The 22218-nt window shown below is 33.1% G+C and overlaps 1 protein-coding gene across 5 annotated transcripts in view; it reads right to left on the minus strand.

Annotated features, from left to right (window-relative positions):
* TBC1D5 (TBC1 domain family member 5) overlaps nucleotides 1–22218 on the minus strand; it is a 378633-nt gene that overhangs the window by 233560 nt on the left and 122855 nt on the right. For all 5 annotated transcript variants that reach the window (XM_054691161.1, XM_037524823.2, XM_054691119.1 and 2 more), the window contains one exon: nucleotides 6489–6620. In XM_054691161.1, coding sequence (XP_054547136.1) covers nucleotides 6489–6585 — 97 coding nt within the window. In that variant the 5' untranslated portion in view covers nucleotides 6586–6620. The remainder of the gene's footprint in view (nucleotides 1–6488; nucleotides 6621–22218) is intronic.

The raw sequence follows: 22218 nt of genomic DNA on the forward strand, positions 1-22218 counted from the left end.
TAGGAGAAGGAAGGAGGAGGTGGAGGTTCATAATTGTTTATACTTGTAAAGGACTAATTATTCGTTTTACCACTAAGCCAGGTAAATGAACAAAAGGAGGTGGTGACATTGAGAAGGCCATAACGGTGGTTACTTTTGCAAACCATGCCAACTTAGTGGATGGATGTTTCACTATTTAAAGATTCCAAACTCCATCTCTATAATTCTTTAATAAGAAACCCACTGTAGGTTGATTTCACCTGAGCAGGGTTTAGTTTTGTTTTTCTAAAGTTTCAAGATGATATTGTCACTCTAAATCCCACAACTCTGTTCTAGAAATGCCTAGACCCTGCCAACAAAAACTGTCACACAAATTCCCAATTTGGTTATTCAAGAATGCTGTAAAAGCTGGCTAAATGTGGTGGGAAAAATTACCTGAAGGTATGGATACTCCTGTGCATATTATCTTTCCCATATTGGGGTAGCTTTTGCAGGCTGCTTCGAAAGGAGCCTACCTCTTCAAGCAAATAAAGGAAATTGCCACAACAGTGAAATAAAACTAAAAACCAGCAATTAATAAGGAATGGACCACTCATTGAAAAAAACTCCGAATTGATACCACAAGATTCTTTTTTTTAATTTTCAAGGGTCTGCATTTTACCAATAGTAAGCTTCACTGGCACCATTAAGATGTCTAACTTACTAAAATGTTAACTCACTTTGAAAGCACAAACACATAAAGATCCACACATAATCATTCAAATCTAGTATTAAAAAGTTGAACCTCTTCATTGAAAAGTTTATCATTGACTTTTAACCACTATCTTTTGAGTTCACTTCCAATCCACTCAAGTGAGTTAGCGGTATCTTGAAAACAGCATAACCACTAATTACAGACTGTCAGTCTATTTTCAATTACCAAACTGTGTATTTTCTCCCGAGAACTGAGGCTCACTTTGGACCTTCTGGAAGCTCTTCCATCTGTGACTTCTAAAATTTAGCACTCCTCTACCCTTTCCCTACTTTGCTTATTCTTCCCAAATGTTTTAAATAATGCTCCCTCTAGCCAATGTCTAATTAAGAGAAATTCCTACAGATCAGTCCTCAGCTCTTTTTTTCTTTCTTTGGATTTCTTATTTGTCTCAAAGTTTGAGGTGACCTCTCTCAGAATGACCCTCAGATCTCTAACTCATGCCTTTCAAACTGAAGGCTCTCACTTTCAGCTTTCTGTCACACAGATTCATTTAGAGGAACTGAGCAGGGCAGATTCGCTGCTCTCTGATTTCACTTTTACCAATTATCACACCACACTTGGCAAAATCTGTTTTTAAGACACTTTTAAAACTGTCCATTTTTAACATCCTTGTTATTGTCATTTAAGAACTTCCAAGTCATTCCTACATTTATTTAACAATCTTTATAGTTTTTATTGATTTCGAGGAAGTATTTTTGATTAAAAGTATACTCCTAACAAAACTATGCAGACAATGAAGATGATTACTGATTAAGGGGGGGAGAAGGGATGAATAGGCTGAACACAGAGGGTTTCTGTGAAAATACTTTATATGTTACTATAAAGAGGATATGTTTTATCACACATTTGTCCAAACCAACAGAATGCACAGCACCAAGAGTCCTATTAGGGACTATGGAGTTCAGGTGATTATGAGAAGCTCCATGTACGTTCATCTGTTGTGACAAATGTACCACTCTGGTGAGGGGGTGTTGAAAATGGGAGAGGCTACTCACCTGTGGAGGCAAGGGTTAGATGGGAAATCTCTGTGCTTCCTTTTTAATTTTGGTGTGAAACTACAATTGCACCATCCCAAAAAACTCTTTTTGGTTTTTTTTTTTAAAGACTTTAAAACAAGACCAAGATTTGAATCTACCCAAATCAATGTAGATTCAAATTATTACACTGAACTAATGAACGGACTGAGCTGGTTTACTGACTACCATCAGTAAACTCTCTGCACTTGGTTCTTTTTTTTTTTTTAAAATAATACATTTTATTTTTATATTCCCCATACAATTGCAACCCCCCCATTCTGACCCCAATCCCTCCCCTCCTGCCCCCCACCCCCCAAAAAGTGTCTCTGGTTCATAGTTTTTTGTTGATTTTGATTTTCACTTTCTTATAGTTATTCATTTTCCTGGTCCCTTATTTAAGTTTTCTAGATTCCTGCTATGAGTGAGACCATCCGGTATTTTTCTTTTTCTTTCTGGCTTATTTCGCTGAGCATGATCCCTTCCAGCGCCATCCATGTTGCTGCAAATTGCATGTGTTTATCTTTTTTGAATGCTGAGTAATATCCAAATGCCCAAAAATAGATGACTGGATCAAGAAGATGTGGTACATATATACCATGGAATATTACTCTGCACTTGGTTCTTATGGAAATTTTGATTAGGGTCATAATGAAAGAAAATGTGGAAGAAAGGAATTTTAATAAAGATTTTACAGAAAGAGAGGTAAAAGAACACCTTCTGAAGTTCCACTAAAGAAAAATTCAGGTACTACAATAATAAGGGACAATAAAACAATTTTTTAAAGATTTATTTATTTATACAAAAACTGGGGTACAGGCCAGAGGTGCAGGAGGGTGAGAAAATTCACCAGAGACAGAGCGGGGAATTGAAGAGGCAGATGACAGGAAACACTGCTGAGGGCAACAGCAGGCAAGACAGAAGAGGTCTGCCACACTATGTGGGTATCTCCCTGGCTGGCCAGGAATGGAATCCATGCTGCAAAGGCTGTGGACAGCTTCACAGCACTGTGCTCAACCTGCTGTGCCACCAGGGAGGCCCAATAAGACAATTTCATCCATAACAACTCAGGACAGGAAGGAGTAAGGCAGATGGAAGAAAGCAATTTTTGATTAATATAAGTAAAGGAGCTGAAATAGGTAAAAGAAAACCAGTTCATTCATCTGTGGGTTATTCATTGAACTGTGTCTCTGCCAGGCAAAAGGTACACAAATGGTCCTGCCTCAGGAAGCTTACATTTTAAAGCAAGGAGACAAACACTAAACAGGAAAGAATACTTGGGGCTACATATGGATGAATGCTGTGGGGTTACATGTGGGTGAGTGCTATGAAGGAATCAAAAAGAGGCAGAAAACAGAGATATGTGGGCAGGTGCAGAGTTTAGAACTGGTTTGGCACCCCTGGGCAAGGTCAGGTTAACAAAATGACCTTGGTCATCATGGTGAAGAATTTGGATTTTATTAGTTATTATCTTCAACAGAACAAATTCACCTGTCACCCAAATCTAAATTCACTTCTATGTGAGAAACAATCCTAAAGATCATAACAGGACAGCATCGTTTTATATCAACTTCAGTTAACTATTTTTAATTATTACCAATTTCTTCTCCAAAAAGTCATGTACTGCCTTCTAGTTTGAAATCTCTATGATATGGTAACATAAAGAAGAGAACATTTGAGACAAAAACAAAATCATAAGTGGCAAAAATGGCGTAGGCAGGATTTTCTGAATGTCTGCAATTTTTTTTAAAGTTGGTTACTAAATATTTTATACATTATGATAGAAAGAAAGCTTTGAAACAGATATTATATAAAAAGGCAAAGATACATTAAGTAATTATCTGAACACTATAAAAGCAGTAAGTAAAAAGTCATATAAAATTGAAGCTAGAAACTCTGGCAATAGGTAACAAAATGCCATTTTACAAAAGATCTAATAGAAAAAATGTTCTTTCATCATGAGCAACATTCCAATCTCTTACAAGCTTGTGAAAATAAGTAGTCATAGTGAGATTAATTTTTAACGTTAAATCTTGCTACATCTTGATATACAGTTGTGTTCAGCTTGAAATAAAGTAACTTCATTAAATTGATTATTAAAAGTTACAAACTCAAAGTGAATAATCACAAACAGGTAAGCAGACATTTTTGGTTTTTTAATGAACTTACAGGTAATGTGTCAATTATTTATTAATATCCTATCTTCAAAAGATCTCTAATTTAAGGAGTAATTTCTGTATATGACCTAACATAATAGCTCAAAGAGAAAATGTCATACTTCCTATGCTGTTGTCTATTTGAAAAATATAAACAGTTAAAAGTTTTAATCATATAGAAAATATGCCTAAGATTTTGACTTTATGTATGCAAAATAGTTCCTTTTTTCTGTCCTCCCCCACTTTCTTTGACCACCCATGAAAATAAATCGAAGCAGTTTTCTTTCTAACATTCCTATTATTTGACAACTTTTGCTAATTGCTTCCAGGATTCTCAATCATCTAACTCAGTGATACACTGTTTTTTACAAATCTTAAAATTCAGATTTGAAAAATTAAATATGTATTTGTTTACTTAGGGAATCTATAAAAGAATTTAAGAACACACACACACACACACACACACACACACATGACTTTTACATGGGGAAACCACTGATTAAGTCCAGTGTCTGATTGCTTACAAAATGAGTCATTCAGTCACCACAAATTCCCTTGTGGGAAGAATGTGTAAAAGGCTTCAAATACATGGAGACCCCCAGGAAAGACATATATTAAAATAAACAAACATATTAGAAAGGTGATGATTCTTCAAGTAAATATGACAACCCCATTAAAATGTAACACACTTTTTTTTTCCCTGAAAAAAGGAAATCTAAGAAGATGAAATAGATGCTTTATATAAAATATTTACATATACAATGCACAAAACCCACTATGGTTAGTAACCTTTATGGCTTTGAAGAACTACATATTTACATATCTTTCTTTCTGCATGTGCGTGTGCGTATGTGTGTTTTGTATATATTTTTAACAGTTGACAGCTGTTTTAGAGCATACAGAGATGCCAAGCTGAATGAGGGTCTTGATTACTTCAAGATTAGCTATCTAAAGTTTCTATTCATTTTAAGTGTTGTTAGTTGGAAGAGTCATTAGTCACTTCCTTGTCTCATAGAACATCAGCATACATTTACATTGTTAATGAACATTTGGGGTAAATGAATTAATGGCACTTTTAAACATCAATTCAGTCCTAATAACTTTGTATGTCATAGAAATGTTAGGCTAGGATATAAACGAAAAGCTTTTTCAGTAAAGGTAACTACTCATTCCTCCAAACAATAAAGGATAAAATTAATTAAAAATTTTTTTTTAACTGGGCTTAAAAAAAAAAAATCTTCAAAATTTAATGAAATAGACCTGAGAAAAATGTGTACTTAAAAAACAAAAACCCTCTGCTCAAAAATAATCATATAAACCCAGAAATATCATGAAAAATTTTGGTGAAATTAATTTATATTATATACTTATAACACAAAAACATTCACTTTTTAAAATACCTATTATAGAGAAGTGCTTGCAAAATATATTTAATTATAGGTGTTTCTTTTGGCATCACATTTAAGAAAAAAAACATCACTAGGAAAGATTTCTATCCAATGAAATCTTAAAATACTGAAATGGGACAATAATCATCTTTTCATATTATCAAAACCTTAAACAACAGCTTTTTGGAGAACATCTAGTTAAAAGCAAATATAAAAAAAATAAAATCTCAAAAATAAGTTCAAGGGCAAGTACTATTTTCATTAAAACTAACTAATGGCATTTTATGATGAAGAAGGTATTTAAGATGCACAACATAAACACATAAACATACTCCATAAAGCAACTGAAAAAATATAAATAGCCACTTTAAGAATCAATTATTTTTTTTAAATCCCAAAACATGAGTTAATGGCAAACCTGTATAATGATATAGGGGGAAAAAAGTTATTTGAAGCACGCAAAACACATGTGAATTATTTTATGTATTTTATGAGTGAAAAATCACAAGTAGTTAGAATCAATGAACTAACTTTTTGAAATATTTAACAAATTATTTAAAATATGGGTAATATTTCAAAAATTCTCACAGACGATTTCCTTCCAAGATATATTATTATTAATACTGTGAAAATAATACAGAGTTGTAATACATACCCATTTGACAAATTTATTTCTAGGGTAGATCCTTAATATAGTTTTTCTTTTATAATCTCTTTTAATAATTTCAATGCCCAGACTTAGTATAACACAAATTTAATTATCAAAAAAATAACAAAGAATCAGGCAAGTCTTTTTCTTGAAAGCCACCTCAACTTGGGGGTGGAGGGTGTGGAGAAAATCCCTGCAAAATCAACTCTAAAAGCTCACACTTCACTAAAAGATGCTTGACAAAGGCTGTTTTGCAATATCTTTATCGTGAAGTAACTATTTAAGCTTACAGTTTTTGTGTTTTTTTTTTTTAATAAAGAATGACAGTACATTAAACATTTGCCCACTGCTTCTGTCTGTAATTGAAAGTTGATGTTTTGTGGTATTCATTAGTGTAGGGTAGCTCTACGTCCATGCAGGAAAATGTTTTTAAAACAGGCTCTGCTCCGCTTTAGTAAGAAAATCACACACATGGGGGGAGCGAAGATAACGGGGTACCTTCGGCGTGGTTACCAGCAACTGCAGAATGCATCTGTGTGTAAAACTCACCTCCAGACTTGTTTGAGTAACTGGACAAGGGGTCGACGCCCACTTCTTGTTCTTCTGATTGAAGAGGATGTCTAGCTTCAGACAAGGAATGATACATTGTTGGAACAGGACAGTTTCATCAAAAGTGACCACCTGGGAAGGAAAAAATATAAAGAAAAATGACTTTTTTTCTTTCTGCTATGACTGGGAATACATACAAGACTAAAATAACTGACCATTACATACATTATCCACAGGCTCCAGGACTGTGAATACACTTGGTAGGCATACCCAATGAAGCCAGAGTAGCAAAAAGTTTCCATTTTTAATAATTTCCCCCAAAATCTTAACTTTATAGGTATACTTTACCTCAATGTTCAAGCGCATTTATTTCAATAAATTTTTGCACATGATAAACTGTAAGTTGTCACGCATAAAATCCTTTTGTTTTATCAAAATAATACTTTTGACAGTATAAACATACAAATTTAGAAAACAAAAAACTAAAACCATACATTATATTTATACATTGTAGTTCATATATCTTTTATCTTTTTTCTGAATATTTAAAATATGTTTTTAAAGTGATCCATCATGCTAAATATACTGATTATAAAGATTGCCATTATAAAGATTGCCATATTATCAATATTATCATGTCTAATGGATGCCTAAAATTCTATTATATAGCTACTTCAAGTTACATAACTAATTCCTTATTAGAAAACAGATGCTTTCAGTTGTTCAATACTATAAATAGCCTCATAATGCATATCTTTCATTATCATGGTATCATATCCACGATTATTTACTTAGGGTAAGTTTTATAATTACTGAGCCAAAACATGTATTAAAAATAAGATCTGGGGATAAATTTTGGCAAATTAGAAAGAACTGTACATAGTAGAACAATTCATTTCCCCTGGAACTGCATTAGCAATGGGAATAATTAATTTGATTTTTTCTTTTGAAACACAGTAATGGTAAATTTTATACTGCCTTTGCTTGATAACAAGTGAGATTACAAGGTAAGAAGACTTCATGTTTTCTCTGATATTTGCTTATTGTCTTTTGTGGAAGGAGTTTATTATTATGATTATTTTCATAATTTGTAAGTATACTTTAATATTAAAGGTATAAAACCTGTGTCATAATATACATGTATTTTTCTTAAAGTGCATCTGTCTTCAAATTATATGGCATTTTTGTGACAACAGTTTTATTTTTCCACATCCAAATATATCTCGCTTTCTAGCTCTGGTGTTATGCTTACAAAGGGGAGACTATATAAACACAAATATCACACACAGACATACATATTTTTCTTTTTAAAGGCCTTCCTGTTAAATTCTCATTTCTATAAATAATTCCAATTTCAAGAAATACTTTAAAATACAATATATTGATGTTTATATAGTCATTCAAGATGTTCAAAAACATTTAATGTCTTTGATTCCTGAAGGAAAATTAGGTTCAAGAAGTCATTCAGTGATTTTAACTTTAACAATTCTTTAGAAACTGACAAGTCTAAGGTAATACATAATGAATAGAATAGAAAATTAACCAACTACACCAGTCTGCCACAATTCTATACAATCAGGCATCCTCTATAACTTATCATATTTATCAATTCAAACTGAAACACAAACATGCTTTTATAATTAAATAAAGCAAACCTGCTTAATAGGAGCAATGAGTTGTTTTCGTGAAATCTGTTGAAAAAGTTTGCATGATGTTCTTTTAATTTAATGAATTTCAATAATAATCTAGTTCAAAAGTAACTTACTAAGCAGGTGCCACTTTTTTTGTTTGTTTGTTTGTTGTTTTGGTTTAAATACAAAGGGCTATTTTAGCTTTGAGGAATAAAAAAACTCTTAAGTGTGTTGGCTACTATTACTGTGATTACCTTATATTACCTTATAAAATCATAGTATGATGTTGCTTTTAAATGTGAAGTAATTTTCTTAAAAATTTTTCAATTTCTGGTCCATGAATATATGAGGAGAAAATGTTTGACTACTGTAAAGCAGAATATCCATGGACTTTAAACAACTCTATTTTAATCACTATTATGAATAAATATTTTACCCATAGGAGTATATTTAGTAAAAATTCATACAGAATTAAGGAAATTTTTTTTGGTTTACAAATTTTAAGATAATCACTGTGAAATTCAGAACAGCATGAACATTTTATAACCCCTATTGAGCCATAACACCTTATATTTGTATTACAAATTCAGACATCTATACTTGTATGCCTTAATCTTCTATACACAAGGCCTATATATTTACAGTGACCAAAAATATATACCTTAGTGAAAATGACTACACAATGCCATAATTGATGGATTTCAAGATTTTTAAATAATGCCAAGCTATCTCTAAAATTTCTTTGATTGACAAAAATGCTACTCAGATTTTTAAGAAATAAAGGTAATCCTGTCTTTCTATTCAAAAAGCACAACAATGTAACTCCCAAGACCTGAGAAAGGTGACACTCCTTCTCTGCTACACTTATTTTAAATAACAGTTAAATTTTCCTACTTCATATGAACTCAAAATTCACAAACTCAAAACTAGTTTTGTAATATAGTTTTACTGCCATCCAGGTCACAGGAATTGATACATTAGGCAGAAACTGCCATTTAAAATCAAAAACTGAACTTAAGGACAAGTTGTATTGGTTTCACAAACTGATTCTTTTGGCATTAAATCTTCAGACAAAAATGATCTATCTAAAAGAAGGAATGTCTCATGAAAATAGTTAATATTTTACCAAAGGGCAAGAGTCTAGCAAGAAAGCTTAGAAGACAGTTTTAAAGATTAAATGAAATTTCAAAACAATACTTCCATGTAAACTGAAGTGATATGAGCAGTTTTAAAGTGAACTTCAAATAATTAGCATTGCACAAATAAAATAACTGAATGAAAGGATCTCAAAATGGCATCACATAGACAAACCTCCAGAAAAATAATTTATTCCCTCTGAATCTGAAGTTCTGTGTATTTCAGCTTGTATTCATTCTTTCACTGTTTCTAATACATAGGCATAGAATTAGCATTCTGAATTGTGTGTTCTAAAGACATCCATATTCAGAAAAGCTCATATAAGCATACTTCATTCATTTAAATTCTTGACTGATGGTAAACTTAAAAGTCAAACACTGAAATGACAGAGTAGTATTACTTTACATAAAGATATCTCCTATAAGAAAAGCATATCAAAGAGCTTAAATAAACTATTTCCAAAGAATGATTATAAAAGGAGAGGACCTAGTATGAATAAATATCTGTTATAGATAGCATGCATTTAGCATGTTAAGTATACAACCTAAAATATGACATCTTGGTTATAAAGCAAGAAAATTTGATAAAAGCTGTATTTTCATAATTGAAAGAGTAATTAAACATTATAAGATTTGGCAAAGCCTTTTTTATTTAGAAATGTTGGAAACTAATGGTTTGAGTTGATTAATGATTGGGAGTAATGATGTTCTAAAGTCTTAACTACAAGGGACAGAAAGGTAAGAAGAGAGGAAGAAAGGAAAAACAGTGAAAGAAAACAAAGAGAAAGCATCAAGTTTCCATTTTTAAGTTCTGCCAATCTTTAATGCAAGAGGGTTACATTGGACTTTAACTAAGTTAATTAAGTATTAAAATCAATCATCTGAAAGTCTTAATATTTAATATTGGTTAGATTGTATATCAAAGTAGTTTTATTATTTATTTACTCCAAACCTTTCCAGAATACTTCATCTGACAACAGGGGGTCTGTTTCTCACAAGACAAATGCATTTACAATGCCAAATAAATTATATATAAAAGCATTTGTCTTAATACATGTCATTCAATATTAAATATCACCCATTGGTAAAATCCTGAAACCCTAATTCATTCTTACCAACTACACAACTGTACTATTAAAGTGTTGTCTATTAAGAGGGATAGGACTACAATAATGGTCAAAATGCTAAGAACAAAGATGAAAAGAAAAACTGAGATTTAAAGTGTGTAATTTTCAAGCTATCAAAATAAGTTGTTTAGAGTACACAATCTATCACAAAAAGACAGATTCATTAAGCATATATATAATCAAATTGTACAATATATAAAAGGTACACAGATGGGTTTAAATGTTGCAGATTGCAAAATAAGAATATATTTGGCTTTCAATATTCAAATGCTCTAAGTTCATAGAAAGTGACAATTGTGACCATCTAAACCATGAGAAATTTGAGCATTATAAACTTTGACCAAACCAAAAGTTCTCCAACATGTACTTTCTATGGTTTCCAAGTTCTCTGCACAGATTGGGGAAGTAGCTTAGTTAGTGACCAAACCTTTTAGTATTATACAGTCACACAAAAGTATTTCCAATTGTTACTGCCCTATTTCATATAGATACCACCTCTAGCCATTAGACTTCAGTCAGGTTTTCATAAAATCAAAGTAAATGTTACAATGTTACAATTCTTCTTGAATTCCTAATTGGCCAATTATATTAAATTAATGACACTAAGAATAAGAAAAAGAAAAAAATAGCCACTCTTCACATAAGCATCAAAACAAATCATACATTTTGTCATAAAACAAACAAACAAACAAACAAAAACCTCCCTTTGGTGGAAGCCACCCACTAAGAAGCATCACCTGTTCCTCTTTAACCAAAGCAGCTTACATAAAAACATTTATAACTCTCCTCCTCCACTTTTATCCACATGTCTTTTCTTCCTAATGAGGGCTTCACTATTCGCTTTTCTAAATCATAGGATTTAGAACTTCTCCTTTGTGGACCAGCACCAGAAGCAAGTTCTCGCTGCTCTTCTGTGGGATAGTTCCCTCACTGTGATGTAATAACATAGGAGCCTGCATAGCAATATTAAGCAATAAATGCTAAAAGTTTGAATGTGAAGAAGAAAGTTTATTCTGCCTTTCTAACAAAAGCACTAGCATAGATTCTTCTTTTAAGGAAAAGGAATGTGATGGAAGATACCAGTAGGAAGTTAATACTTTTTATTCTACTTTTTACCTCCCCTTTGGTTTATGACCATTTCTAACACCCTAATCCTAGCTTTCATCTCTTGCCTGAACTCTGGAAATACACTTCTAATTGGTCTCCTAGCTTTCCTTCTTCCTCCCTGTTGTAAACACTGTTCACCTTTTTAACAAAATCCTGTTTGTTTAGACAATGTGCCTCTGCAGAGCTGCTCTGGATCAGAAATCCTTTAAGTCAATCATGAGGGTCCGGAATGGAGTCACCTAGGGACTTCTACAGGTTTTTCTTCTCAATTACAAAGATATATGCACTTAATTGCAGTGGATTAACCAAACCTAGATTTACCCTACTTCTAGGCTTGTTGCTATCTATAACAGAATCCTTACTACAGAACCCAACTGAGATTTTTTTTGTTATTGCCTGCTGAAGTCAACCTAATATAGCTATCTAACACACAATATCCAATGCAATTTTTCCCACTGTAAATCTTGTCCCAACATACTTTAAAGTAAAATACAAACTCTTTTAAGAGTTAAATCCAGATCCATGCTTCACCTTCTGATCCCACAATCCCTCTCCCTCTGTGATCAGTATGCTCTGATCACACAAAACTTGATTGTATTCTTTAAACAAAATCATACTTCACTGCCAAAGGTCTTTGCACGTCCCCATTTCTTCTGCTGGGAATACTCTGTACCTCTTAAAATTATTCAACTATCTGCTCAAATTTTCCTAGAGTATATCTACTTCACTCAAAAATATTGTTGGCTCTACCTTCTGTATAAAAGCAAGACTCAGGCCATTTTGTCCTGATCCCAACCACTGCCAACACCACTATTAGACATCTAACCTTTCCAACCTTGACATCTACAGACCCTCTATTCATAGCTGCCTGAGTTATCCATTTAAATTAACTCAGCTTATGCCATTCCTCTGCTCAAAACTTTCCAATGGATTCTCATCTCACTCAAAATAAAATTTAAAAAAATATTAAAACCCTACGTGATTGTGTTTCCCACCTACTGCTTTTATCTTTTATCCTATAACTTTCCCCATTGCCAATCTAAGCCCAGGCTCAAAGGTCGTGATCTGAGAGGTTGCCCATGGCTATACTACCACATTTGGTATCACCCTCTCCTACGCTTCATCTCGTTACTCAGCTTTACTTTTCTGATAACATTTACCATTACCTAACATATTAGCAACTTATTTGTGATGTTTACTATGTATTAGCTCCTATTATACGTTTCATGACTACAAAGGCTTTTTCTTTTTTATTCTCCTGTATCTACAACGTATCCTTACTTTTCATTAGGATATCCTTGATAAAAGTTTATTCATCTTTAGGGTTCTAGCATATAAGAACTTACAAAAATCACTTATTCAATATATCAATAAAACCCAAAGGCACATTTTAGTATAAATACCAGATATAAAAATGAATTGAATTATACTTCTTCCTACACACAAGCATATTCAGTGAAATGATTTAAAATGAAACTTGGAGTATGCCATAGACATGAATATCACTTTAGATTACAATGTTTGAATGAGTTATCCCCCATATTGCCAAACATGACCCAAAGCACTCAATTAGCAAGTACATATTGAACTCCTATCAAGTATAAAAACACTAATTCTGATATCAAATACAAATTCAATAAGCAAATTAATTGTATATACTGCTTGGTGAAAATTACCACCATTAATACTGCATGTTACACCAGCATTGACAAGTAGTACTCACTTTCAACATAATTTTTAAAAAGATTTATTTTATTTATTTATGCATGCAAGAGCTGGGGAGGTAGGCCAGAGGTGGGGGACGGGGTGAGAGGACTCACCAGAGACAGATTGGGGAGCAGAACAGGGAGTTCTACTGATATACACTGCTGAGGGGAGCAGCGCCTGAGTCAGGAGAGATTTGCTGTGCCACGTGGGTCAGCTCCCTGGCTGGTAATCGAACTCCTGCCGCAGTGGCTATAGACAGCTTCATAGCACTGTGACTTAAGTCCTTGCATCACCAGGGAGGCCCTCAACATAATTTTGTATACTTTCACAAAAGACAACAAACTAGATAACTCAGAATGTTTTCTTTTCCACAAAATCAAAAACCTTTTTGAAATGTCAGTCTTGAACATCTTAAAATTATACAGAATGATGAGGAACTATACTTATACAGCATATAAATATGAGAGCATATTAGGCTGCATTTAATTACCAGTTCAAACAACAACCTGATCTAACCTTTGACAAGTAAAATAAATGTTCTGAATAATTTAACTAAAGCAAACATTTGCTGTTAATGCTAACTAATTATAGTAAGAGCCAGAAGAGAAGAGGAAGAGAGATGACGAAAAGAAGGAAAGAGAAGGGGAAATTAAAAAAAAAAAATTTCAATTAAGGTTGAGATATACAACTATTCATTAAAACATGATTTTTTTTCAATGAATTTAATTCACACAAAAGGGCAAACTCAGTAGAGCAAAGATGCTTTATAGATACTCAAAGAAACATCCCTAGTTAAAGAGCTTATCCTCTCAACGCGTAAAACGGGCCAAGCTACCACGGGGACAGGAAAACCAGATACAGATGAATTAGGATACAACTGAATTCCTTCACTCAAGGAGCTCAAAACATAGTAAAGAATGATCCCAGGAGATGGGTTGCCAGATTTAATTTCAATTAACATAAATATTTAATTAAAATAAAAATGTGGATGCCTAGCTAAACTTGAATTCCATAAAAACAGTAAAATATTATTTGGGATATGTTTATTCTAGAAAGTACTCATTATTTTTCTGAAATTCAAATTTAATTGTGTATCATCTATTTTATAAAACAACCCCATCAGTAGATAAATGAACATGAACATCTTTGGGGAAATACGTTGTGTGTCCACTGTACAAGTTTCAGGACTAACTGACATCAAAACTCTCCAAGGGGGTTCTCCCTGGTGGCACAGGGGTTAAAGTTAGCACTATCAAGCTATCGCCAGCCACTGTGGCAAGAATTCAATCCCCAGCCGGGAGCTAACCCCATGGCACAGCAGACCTCTCCTGTCTCACCCACTGCTCCCCTCAGCAGCGTATTTCAGTATATCTGCCTGTTCTGTTCCCCACTCTGTCTCTCACCCACCACCAGTTCATTCCAACAAGTTCATTACAGTTTCAAAGCCTTTACACAGGTTTTTCTTTCCTCAGGCTCTAACAGTTCAGTCCTCCTTTGCTTGAGGAACAAAAAATTTCACTACCCCTCTCCCAAATTAGCTTAGTTCTTTCTGTTACATCCTTGTAAAAGCCCCTATCTTTCATCATTGTAACTAACAGCAAATCTTGTAATATAAAAAGGATGGAGGGAAAGAAATTGAGAATGGAGGTGTGTTTATATATATGCGTGTGCACAGATAAGATTTATTCCCCTGAATTCATGAGGGAAAGGAATATGCCTAGCACCGTGCCTGGCATACAGAAGGCATTCCATTAAAATTTATGGAAAGAAAGTGAGAGAGAACTGGATTATTCAGTAGTCAGTATGCAATAGTGACATCTAAATGAAGCTGATTCCTAAGAATGGCTAATTGTGTATTTTTAACAAATCTGGTTTGCTTTAAAAATGAGAAAAAAAATTGATCCACCCCCTGCCCAAAAGCATACAATTCAATAGGAATAATAGACACAATACCAATCACCTAGAGGTTGTAGCAGGGAGGAGGAATTGATGTTTACAACTAAATTTAAATGAAAAGACAGGAAATATAATAACTTATATTTATGAGAATTAACCTTTCCTCTCACCACCACTTTACTGGGTACAAGAATACTCGAGAGAGGCACTCTTGTATATTTCAAAATTAGGCATAAAATAACATCCACCAGTCAATACTCTTATCTGAAATATTTTTATATTCTTGAAAACTAAATATAAAAAGTTTCTCCCATTATTGATCTCAGCTTTAAAACATTCTGAAAATTTTTATAAAGAAATTCCTTCCTACATTCCAGTAATTCCTAAATCTGATTTTCATTACAATTAAAAGATAAAATATCTAAGATAGAGTGCTAGCTTATTTGACCTATTAATGCCAAAATATAAGAAAGCAAAAATATCCAAACTTAAAACCAAATTAGAAAAGATCAATTTCATTAATTAAATTCAATACATTAAGTTGTTTCCTAAGTAAATGACAACTTTTGAAGGTCAGGAGCTTCTAGCAGAGTATCTGGCATATCAAATCCTAATAAATAAAAGAAGAAGATGAATATGTGAAAGAGTTGAGGGAAGAAAACCTTGGCACCAACTCACTTTTTTTTTTTTTTTTTTGCTCAAAGACAAAGCAAAATATGTCTCTTCTTTCATTGATTAAAAATAATACCTACCTAAAAACTATTTTTGTTATCAGTCATGAATATGAATTACAAAAGACAGAGTTTAGCCAGTTCTACCAATTTTTCTGGATTTTGGTTTCTTGTAGTATTAAGCTCATATTATTGTAATCTGGAATAATTTTTAAAGCAGATAAATCCATAAACCTAGGAAGTGAGTCAGTCTCTGTCTCTCTCTCTCTCTCTCTCTCTCTCTCACACACACACACACAGTCCCCTTTATTTCACTTCATAGTGAAATGCCCTCATAAAATGGCACTTCTAAAATATAAAGTGACTCTTTTACCTATACAACCAAGATCAACACCATCTCCTGAAGCCTGTGGTAAGATTTTCTATAGAAATGGCAAAGGGAAGGAAGTATATGGGAAAGTTAGTACACCTACTTTCATCTCTCTAGAAAAAAATCAAGAAAGCAAAAGATAAAAATGAGGACCCCGGCCAATCTAGAATCAGGACAACTGCACATAATTATACAGCAAATATTAGGAAATTTTCCCATTTTAGAATACAAAAAACATTATTTCTACCACAGTAGAGGAAGAAATTTAATCACAGATACAAGAACCTTAAAATACTCCAAAAATACCCATATTTTTTTCATTAATGGAAAACCAGCCTGATACTTAAAAGATACTTGGTAAGGATGGCAATCATGTCTCAGATCTAATTCCACTTTTTAAATAACATGGCATATTCTTTTTTTCTCCTTTGACCATCTTTTCCCATTTCTCATATCCCCCATCTAAATCTTATTAAATGTATATGGATTTAGGTCAATGGATAAGGAAATTTTAAACTTGAACAGAAAATTTGATTCAGATTCAAATTAACATCTTCTTTTTACCTATTCCTTCTGGCAGTACTTGCAAAATCTGTAGCAACAAACTATCACTTCATTATCTTCCCACAAGATACTGGTTTTCTCTAACACTTCACAATGCTTCTGAGATAACATCTCTGATATAACACCTCTACTTCTCTCCAGCATTTAACAAGATAAAGAAAAGGCAGAAAGAGAGTAGACAATGTTGGTGTTACAAGTGTGAGAATCCAACCCTTCATGAACATTCAAATTAACTCTGTATCAAACCATTTCAACTATTTTTCTTTCCATAAAGGCATCCAGCATGTTCTACTTCTATGTTTCCCTTCAAGTAGTGAATATACTTAGGACTATTCACACTATGGCAATGCATGGTGACTAGTGACATTTAAACTAAAATACAATGAAAAATATAGTAATTTAAGGAACCAGGACACTTCTTTTCATTAACTTTAAGCAAATACAGCTGAGTATAAATGTGATCTCTCAAGGAGGTAGTAACTTCTACATTTTTTTAACCTACAGAGGATCTAAGAGAGAGAAAAATGACAAACTTTCAACTCCCCTAACAACTCAATCTCAAACCTACTTGTGTAATAATATCAAGTTTAAACTTTCTTCAGTGATGTTAATATTAAGATGTAACTGATTTGTTTTGCCTGCTTTGTAACACCCAGAACTCATGTGTAATAACCCACATGCAAAAACATGCAGGATTTTCTAGATTTAATTGTATCGCAAGTTAAGTCTAGAGAGAAGTTCACAAATCTCTCTCCAAATCCATTTACAAGCCCATCTCTCAATGATGTTTCTCAGAAGACAGTAACCAGGCTCACACAAAGTGCTCTTATGGCCCCTAACATAGCTGCATTTACACATGACACTTTATTAAACGGTAGCTGAAAGATGTCTGACAATACAATTGCTGAAAAACTCAATGTTCACCCCGCATGTGAAATCTTGTGCTTTGTACCTTATGATTTCAGCAGTGCCATGTGTGCTGTGATAGTTAAGGGCCTGTCAATGTTTCCATTATAAACTCTGGTTTTCAGAGGTTTGTATCTTGGCCTATAAAAATAGATTCCGGTCTGTAACTTGGCATAGAAAGTACTGGTATCAGCCCAAGAGAACATTTTTTGTTCCAAAGATTAAAATAAAAATCTGTTTAGTAGTTTTAAGTTAAGAGAGTGTTAAAAAAAAAAAAAGGAGGGGGGGAAGCATAGAATGTTTTTAAAAAACACACACAAAACCCAATGCTCAATGTCTCACTACTGCTTCATTTTAGATTTTAAAATGATTACCACAATACAAACCAATGATACCGTGTAATGAAAAACCTAAAAAGAGTTTTAATTAAAAACAGTATGGCGGTTACCAAAAAAAAAAAAAAATCATAAATTTTTAAACAACTACATATGTAGTATCTCAAATAATCCCCACATTCGAAGAGTGTCCAAGTACTCAACTGACAGTAAACCAAAACTATTTCAAAGATAGGTTTTTCAAGATATGTAAAAATTACTTTTTAATGAATCACTAAATGTAGATTTACTTCAGATTAGTGAAGAAAATCTTCAATCCTAGCCACAATTTATGCCTCAAGAAGTTTCTTAACTTAAATGTAAAAAACTCTGAAGTCATTTTTATATGCTAGTTGTTAAAAGATACTAGTTAACATAGATCTCTTTCTTTCAAACACATAGTGTTATAGCACGGCTGCATTTTCAAAAAACATATTTTGAAACAATAACCAATAACTGTTAAGAAGAATTTTAAATTAGTATAAATTCCATGAAAGGGTATTTGGAAATTGGTATCAAAATTATGAGGAAATACACACACACACACACACACACACACAAATATTTCTCACAGATTTTAAAAAATAACAAAATGTTGAAAACAACCCAAATGTTCATCCATTGGGGACTTGCTAGCTAAAAACTGTACATGGAAATAGTGGTGTTACTATAAAGTTATTAAAAAGTAAAAAAAGGAAATAAGACAAAGAAGATATTAGAGAAACATCTCTAAGTTATAAGTGAAAATAGGAAGGTCCTATAGTACTATATGTGGAGGGGGAAATGAGGAGGGGGGAAGCATAGATGGATGGATCTGATAGATCTCTATCTAGTTGTATTTGCTTTTATAAGCATAAAAAAATACTTCTATAAAGACACACAATAAACCACAACAGAGACTAATAGTTTCCCATAAAAATAATGTAATAGTCTGCAGGAGACATTCCTAATGAAAGTCTCAATATCTGATACTGAGAATGTTAGGAATGAAAAAATATAACTCTAAACTTCTATACCTATAATACAACAAAACTAGGTATTATACTAATATTTGGTCAGGGTTTCTCAAATTTTGATGTACCCCAGAAAATCCTGAAGTTCTCATTAAAACACAGATTCCTGAGGTCCAGAATAGAAAATAAGAACTTGCTTCTCTTAACAGTGAGTAACCAGGTAAGGGTGAGCTGCTGACCCATGGGACACTTTGAGAAAACTGCCTAAACAAATGAATACCTGTTCAAAATGGCACAGAAGTACCCATCTGCAACATTTAAAACACAGTTATTACCAGTAATGTTTAGATAATAATGTTTGTCTTCTTAAAACTTAAGAGACCTAGGTGGTAAGGATGAATGATGATTTAGACTATTCTAAACATATGAAATAAGGGAATAGAGCAGATAAGCCATTTAGTTCTACTGTACTTTCCAAACATAGCCTCCCATCTATTTCTCCCTCTAAAGGAAATCATTACCAATATTAGTCATCAAATTGCAGGTATAAACTAAAGAACAGCCAAATTAACTAAGGTAAAAATTATGTCACATGGTATTAATTACAAAATACATGTAGATGTGGGTTCCTATATTGACATTAACTGTAGAATGACCATATTTTTCACCATTAATGATATGTGTCATTAGCCCTTGGCCCATAAACCATATGGACTCCAAACAAAGTTGTTATGGGTTGAATAATAAGCTTCCAACATTCCTATGTTGAAGTTCTCACTACCGGTACTTCTGAGTGTGACCTTATTTGGAGAATGAGCATTTCAAAAGAAATCAAGTTAAAATGACGTCTAGGTGGAACCTAATACAATACAACTGGCATTATTATAAGGAGGGGAAATTTGAACACATACAGAGGAAATATGATATGAAGACACAGGAGAAGACAGACATTGACGAGCCAAGAAATAAGGCCTGGAACAGTCCTTCTCCATGGTACCCAGAAGGAACCTGCCTGCCAACACTTTAATCTCAGACTTCAAGCCTCCAAAACTGTAAGACAATCCAATTGTCTTTTCATCACTCAGTCTGAGCTACTTTGTTACAGAAATCCAGGCAATCCAACATAGGAACGTTCTGTAATATAGTCCTCACCAACATGTCCAAAATGGACCTTCCCAAGACCTGCCATATAGGCTTATGAAATAGTCTGAGCTAAGGTCAATCAAGGTCCTACAGGCTCAAAGAAAACATTTTCCCACTCCCTTAAGTACCTAGAAGAATAAAAAGTGGGGATTAAGCAGGTCTGGATTATCTCCAGAAATAAGCTTTCTATCAGAGAAACTCCTCTATAGGGTAGGGTCATCACAATTACAGGCCTCTGATCCTTTCATCATGGGAGCCCTCTTCAGACTCTTTCCTAGAAGTCCCATTCCTTAGCTCAGGATAAAAACCTTTGTTTTGACACCATTTACTTTAGAATCTACATGCATGCAGATTCTCAATATGTTAGCAATTAAATTTGTTCTTTTCTCCTACAAATCTGTCCGATAATGATTTGATTACTCCCAGTCCAAGAAGGACCCAAAGGCTAGGAGGAAATTTCCTCTCTGCCCCTATTTGGTTATTTTTATGTTTCTTTTTTTTTTTCACTTTTATGCTGAATGACTAAATAAGCAACATATTATATCAAGGTCTGAGACCACAAAAATGAGTAATATATTCCTCAAGGAGCTTACAGTTAAGTGATTTATTACTTATGGAAGCTTGAATATTCGTTAGCATTAAGGTCCCAGTTTCCAAAGTTTATCGATGTACCAAAACCAAGCACTATTTCATTTCTAATCCCACAACCCATTATTTGCTAAGTAGTCCTTAGTACAAACATTCTAAATAGTCTCTTTCTCTTTCTCCATCCCATCATGTACATTGCTGGCAGCACCTAACTTAACAGCAGGTATTTTCCTTCATCAAAATATTTTAATAAATATCTTCAAAGGTCATTAATTTTCTCCCAATTCAAGTTATTGTCAATTATCCTTACCAAAAGATGTAAATAACTTTGAGCAAAGTACTAAAAACCATTTTAGTTTACATATAGAAAGCTGAATTATCTTTAAGTCATTATTAATAACTAACAGAAAGAGGAGCAGTGGTAACAAAGTTTCATTTGCTTTACTTGTGTACAACCATATCCCTTCAAATAACCTCTCATTAAGTCCAGCACAAGACTAATGAGCTTGAATTTTGAAGTAGTGAAGGTATACATCAAAAGTGGTCCTAGATCTGAGAAGAACTCATAAATTGAGCCTGCTTCTCATGGAAATGCTATCTCTAGATTCTAAAATTAAAGTTCTCATGGAAACCTGCTATATTATACAACTTCATGTTTAAAAATGTTTTCACGGAAGTACTACTATTGGTTTACATCACTGTTAGTATTTTGGAAATATAGGATCTCCCCGTTCAAGTGCAATCAATTTTATTTTACATTGTGCATTGGCCTTACAAACATGACAGCAATTACAAATGAATATTTAACTCTGAATTTCTTGTCATTTTTTATCAAATGTATTAACTACTGAATTAAAACTTATAAATATAGTTATTCATTTGTTTTATCTTTATAAAAACAGCATTTGATTCCCAGAGAAAAATACTGCTGGTACTAAATTTTCTCAAGTTTTGCATTCCTTTTCCTTTCCATGTAACAAATTTCAGTTACATGGTTTAGGAATCCATTTCTGTTGCTGTTATTCTTTTACAGTGATACAAGTAAATGAATTATCCTCCAAAAATTATTAAAGTGAGAAGAGCGTTTCTTGCCTCTTTATACATAATATTCTGGTGTCACATTTTCTTTCAGGTCCCAGAGAGAACATCTCTTATTAGTCCTACAATTAAATGATTCAGCAACCAGCCACACTATCTTTGCCTTTTAACAGTTCCAATCAGTAGCAGATCTAGGTGTAATCAACAGCAGCAGGGGGCTTTAGGAAGCAAAACAAAACAAAAACAGTAGGAATCTTTACTAGAATACAGTAATTGATACAAGGGAACATTATAGGCTATTTTAATCCAAGTTAATCTAAGATATTAGAGTCTGATTTTATAATCAGAAGTGAAATAAGTAGGACAACTTTTGAATACCCAAAAACAGGACACATTTCAATAGTTTAACATGGCTAAAAACAAAGGGAGCTGTATTCAGAATGAAACTTCTCCTTGTAAGAAGGGTCATTATTTCAGTTTTGGTTATTTAGCACCCACTTGGCTGATAAATTAAAGCCC

The sequence above is a fragment of the Talpa occidentalis genome, unplaced genomic scaffold (genome assembly GCF_014898055.3).
Source record: "Talpa occidentalis isolate TD23 unplaced genomic scaffold, MPIMG_talOcc4v2.1 talOcc4.10, whole genome shotgun sequence".
NCBI lineage: Eukaryota > Metazoa > Chordata > Mammalia > Eulipotyphla > Talpidae > Talpa > Talpa occidentalis.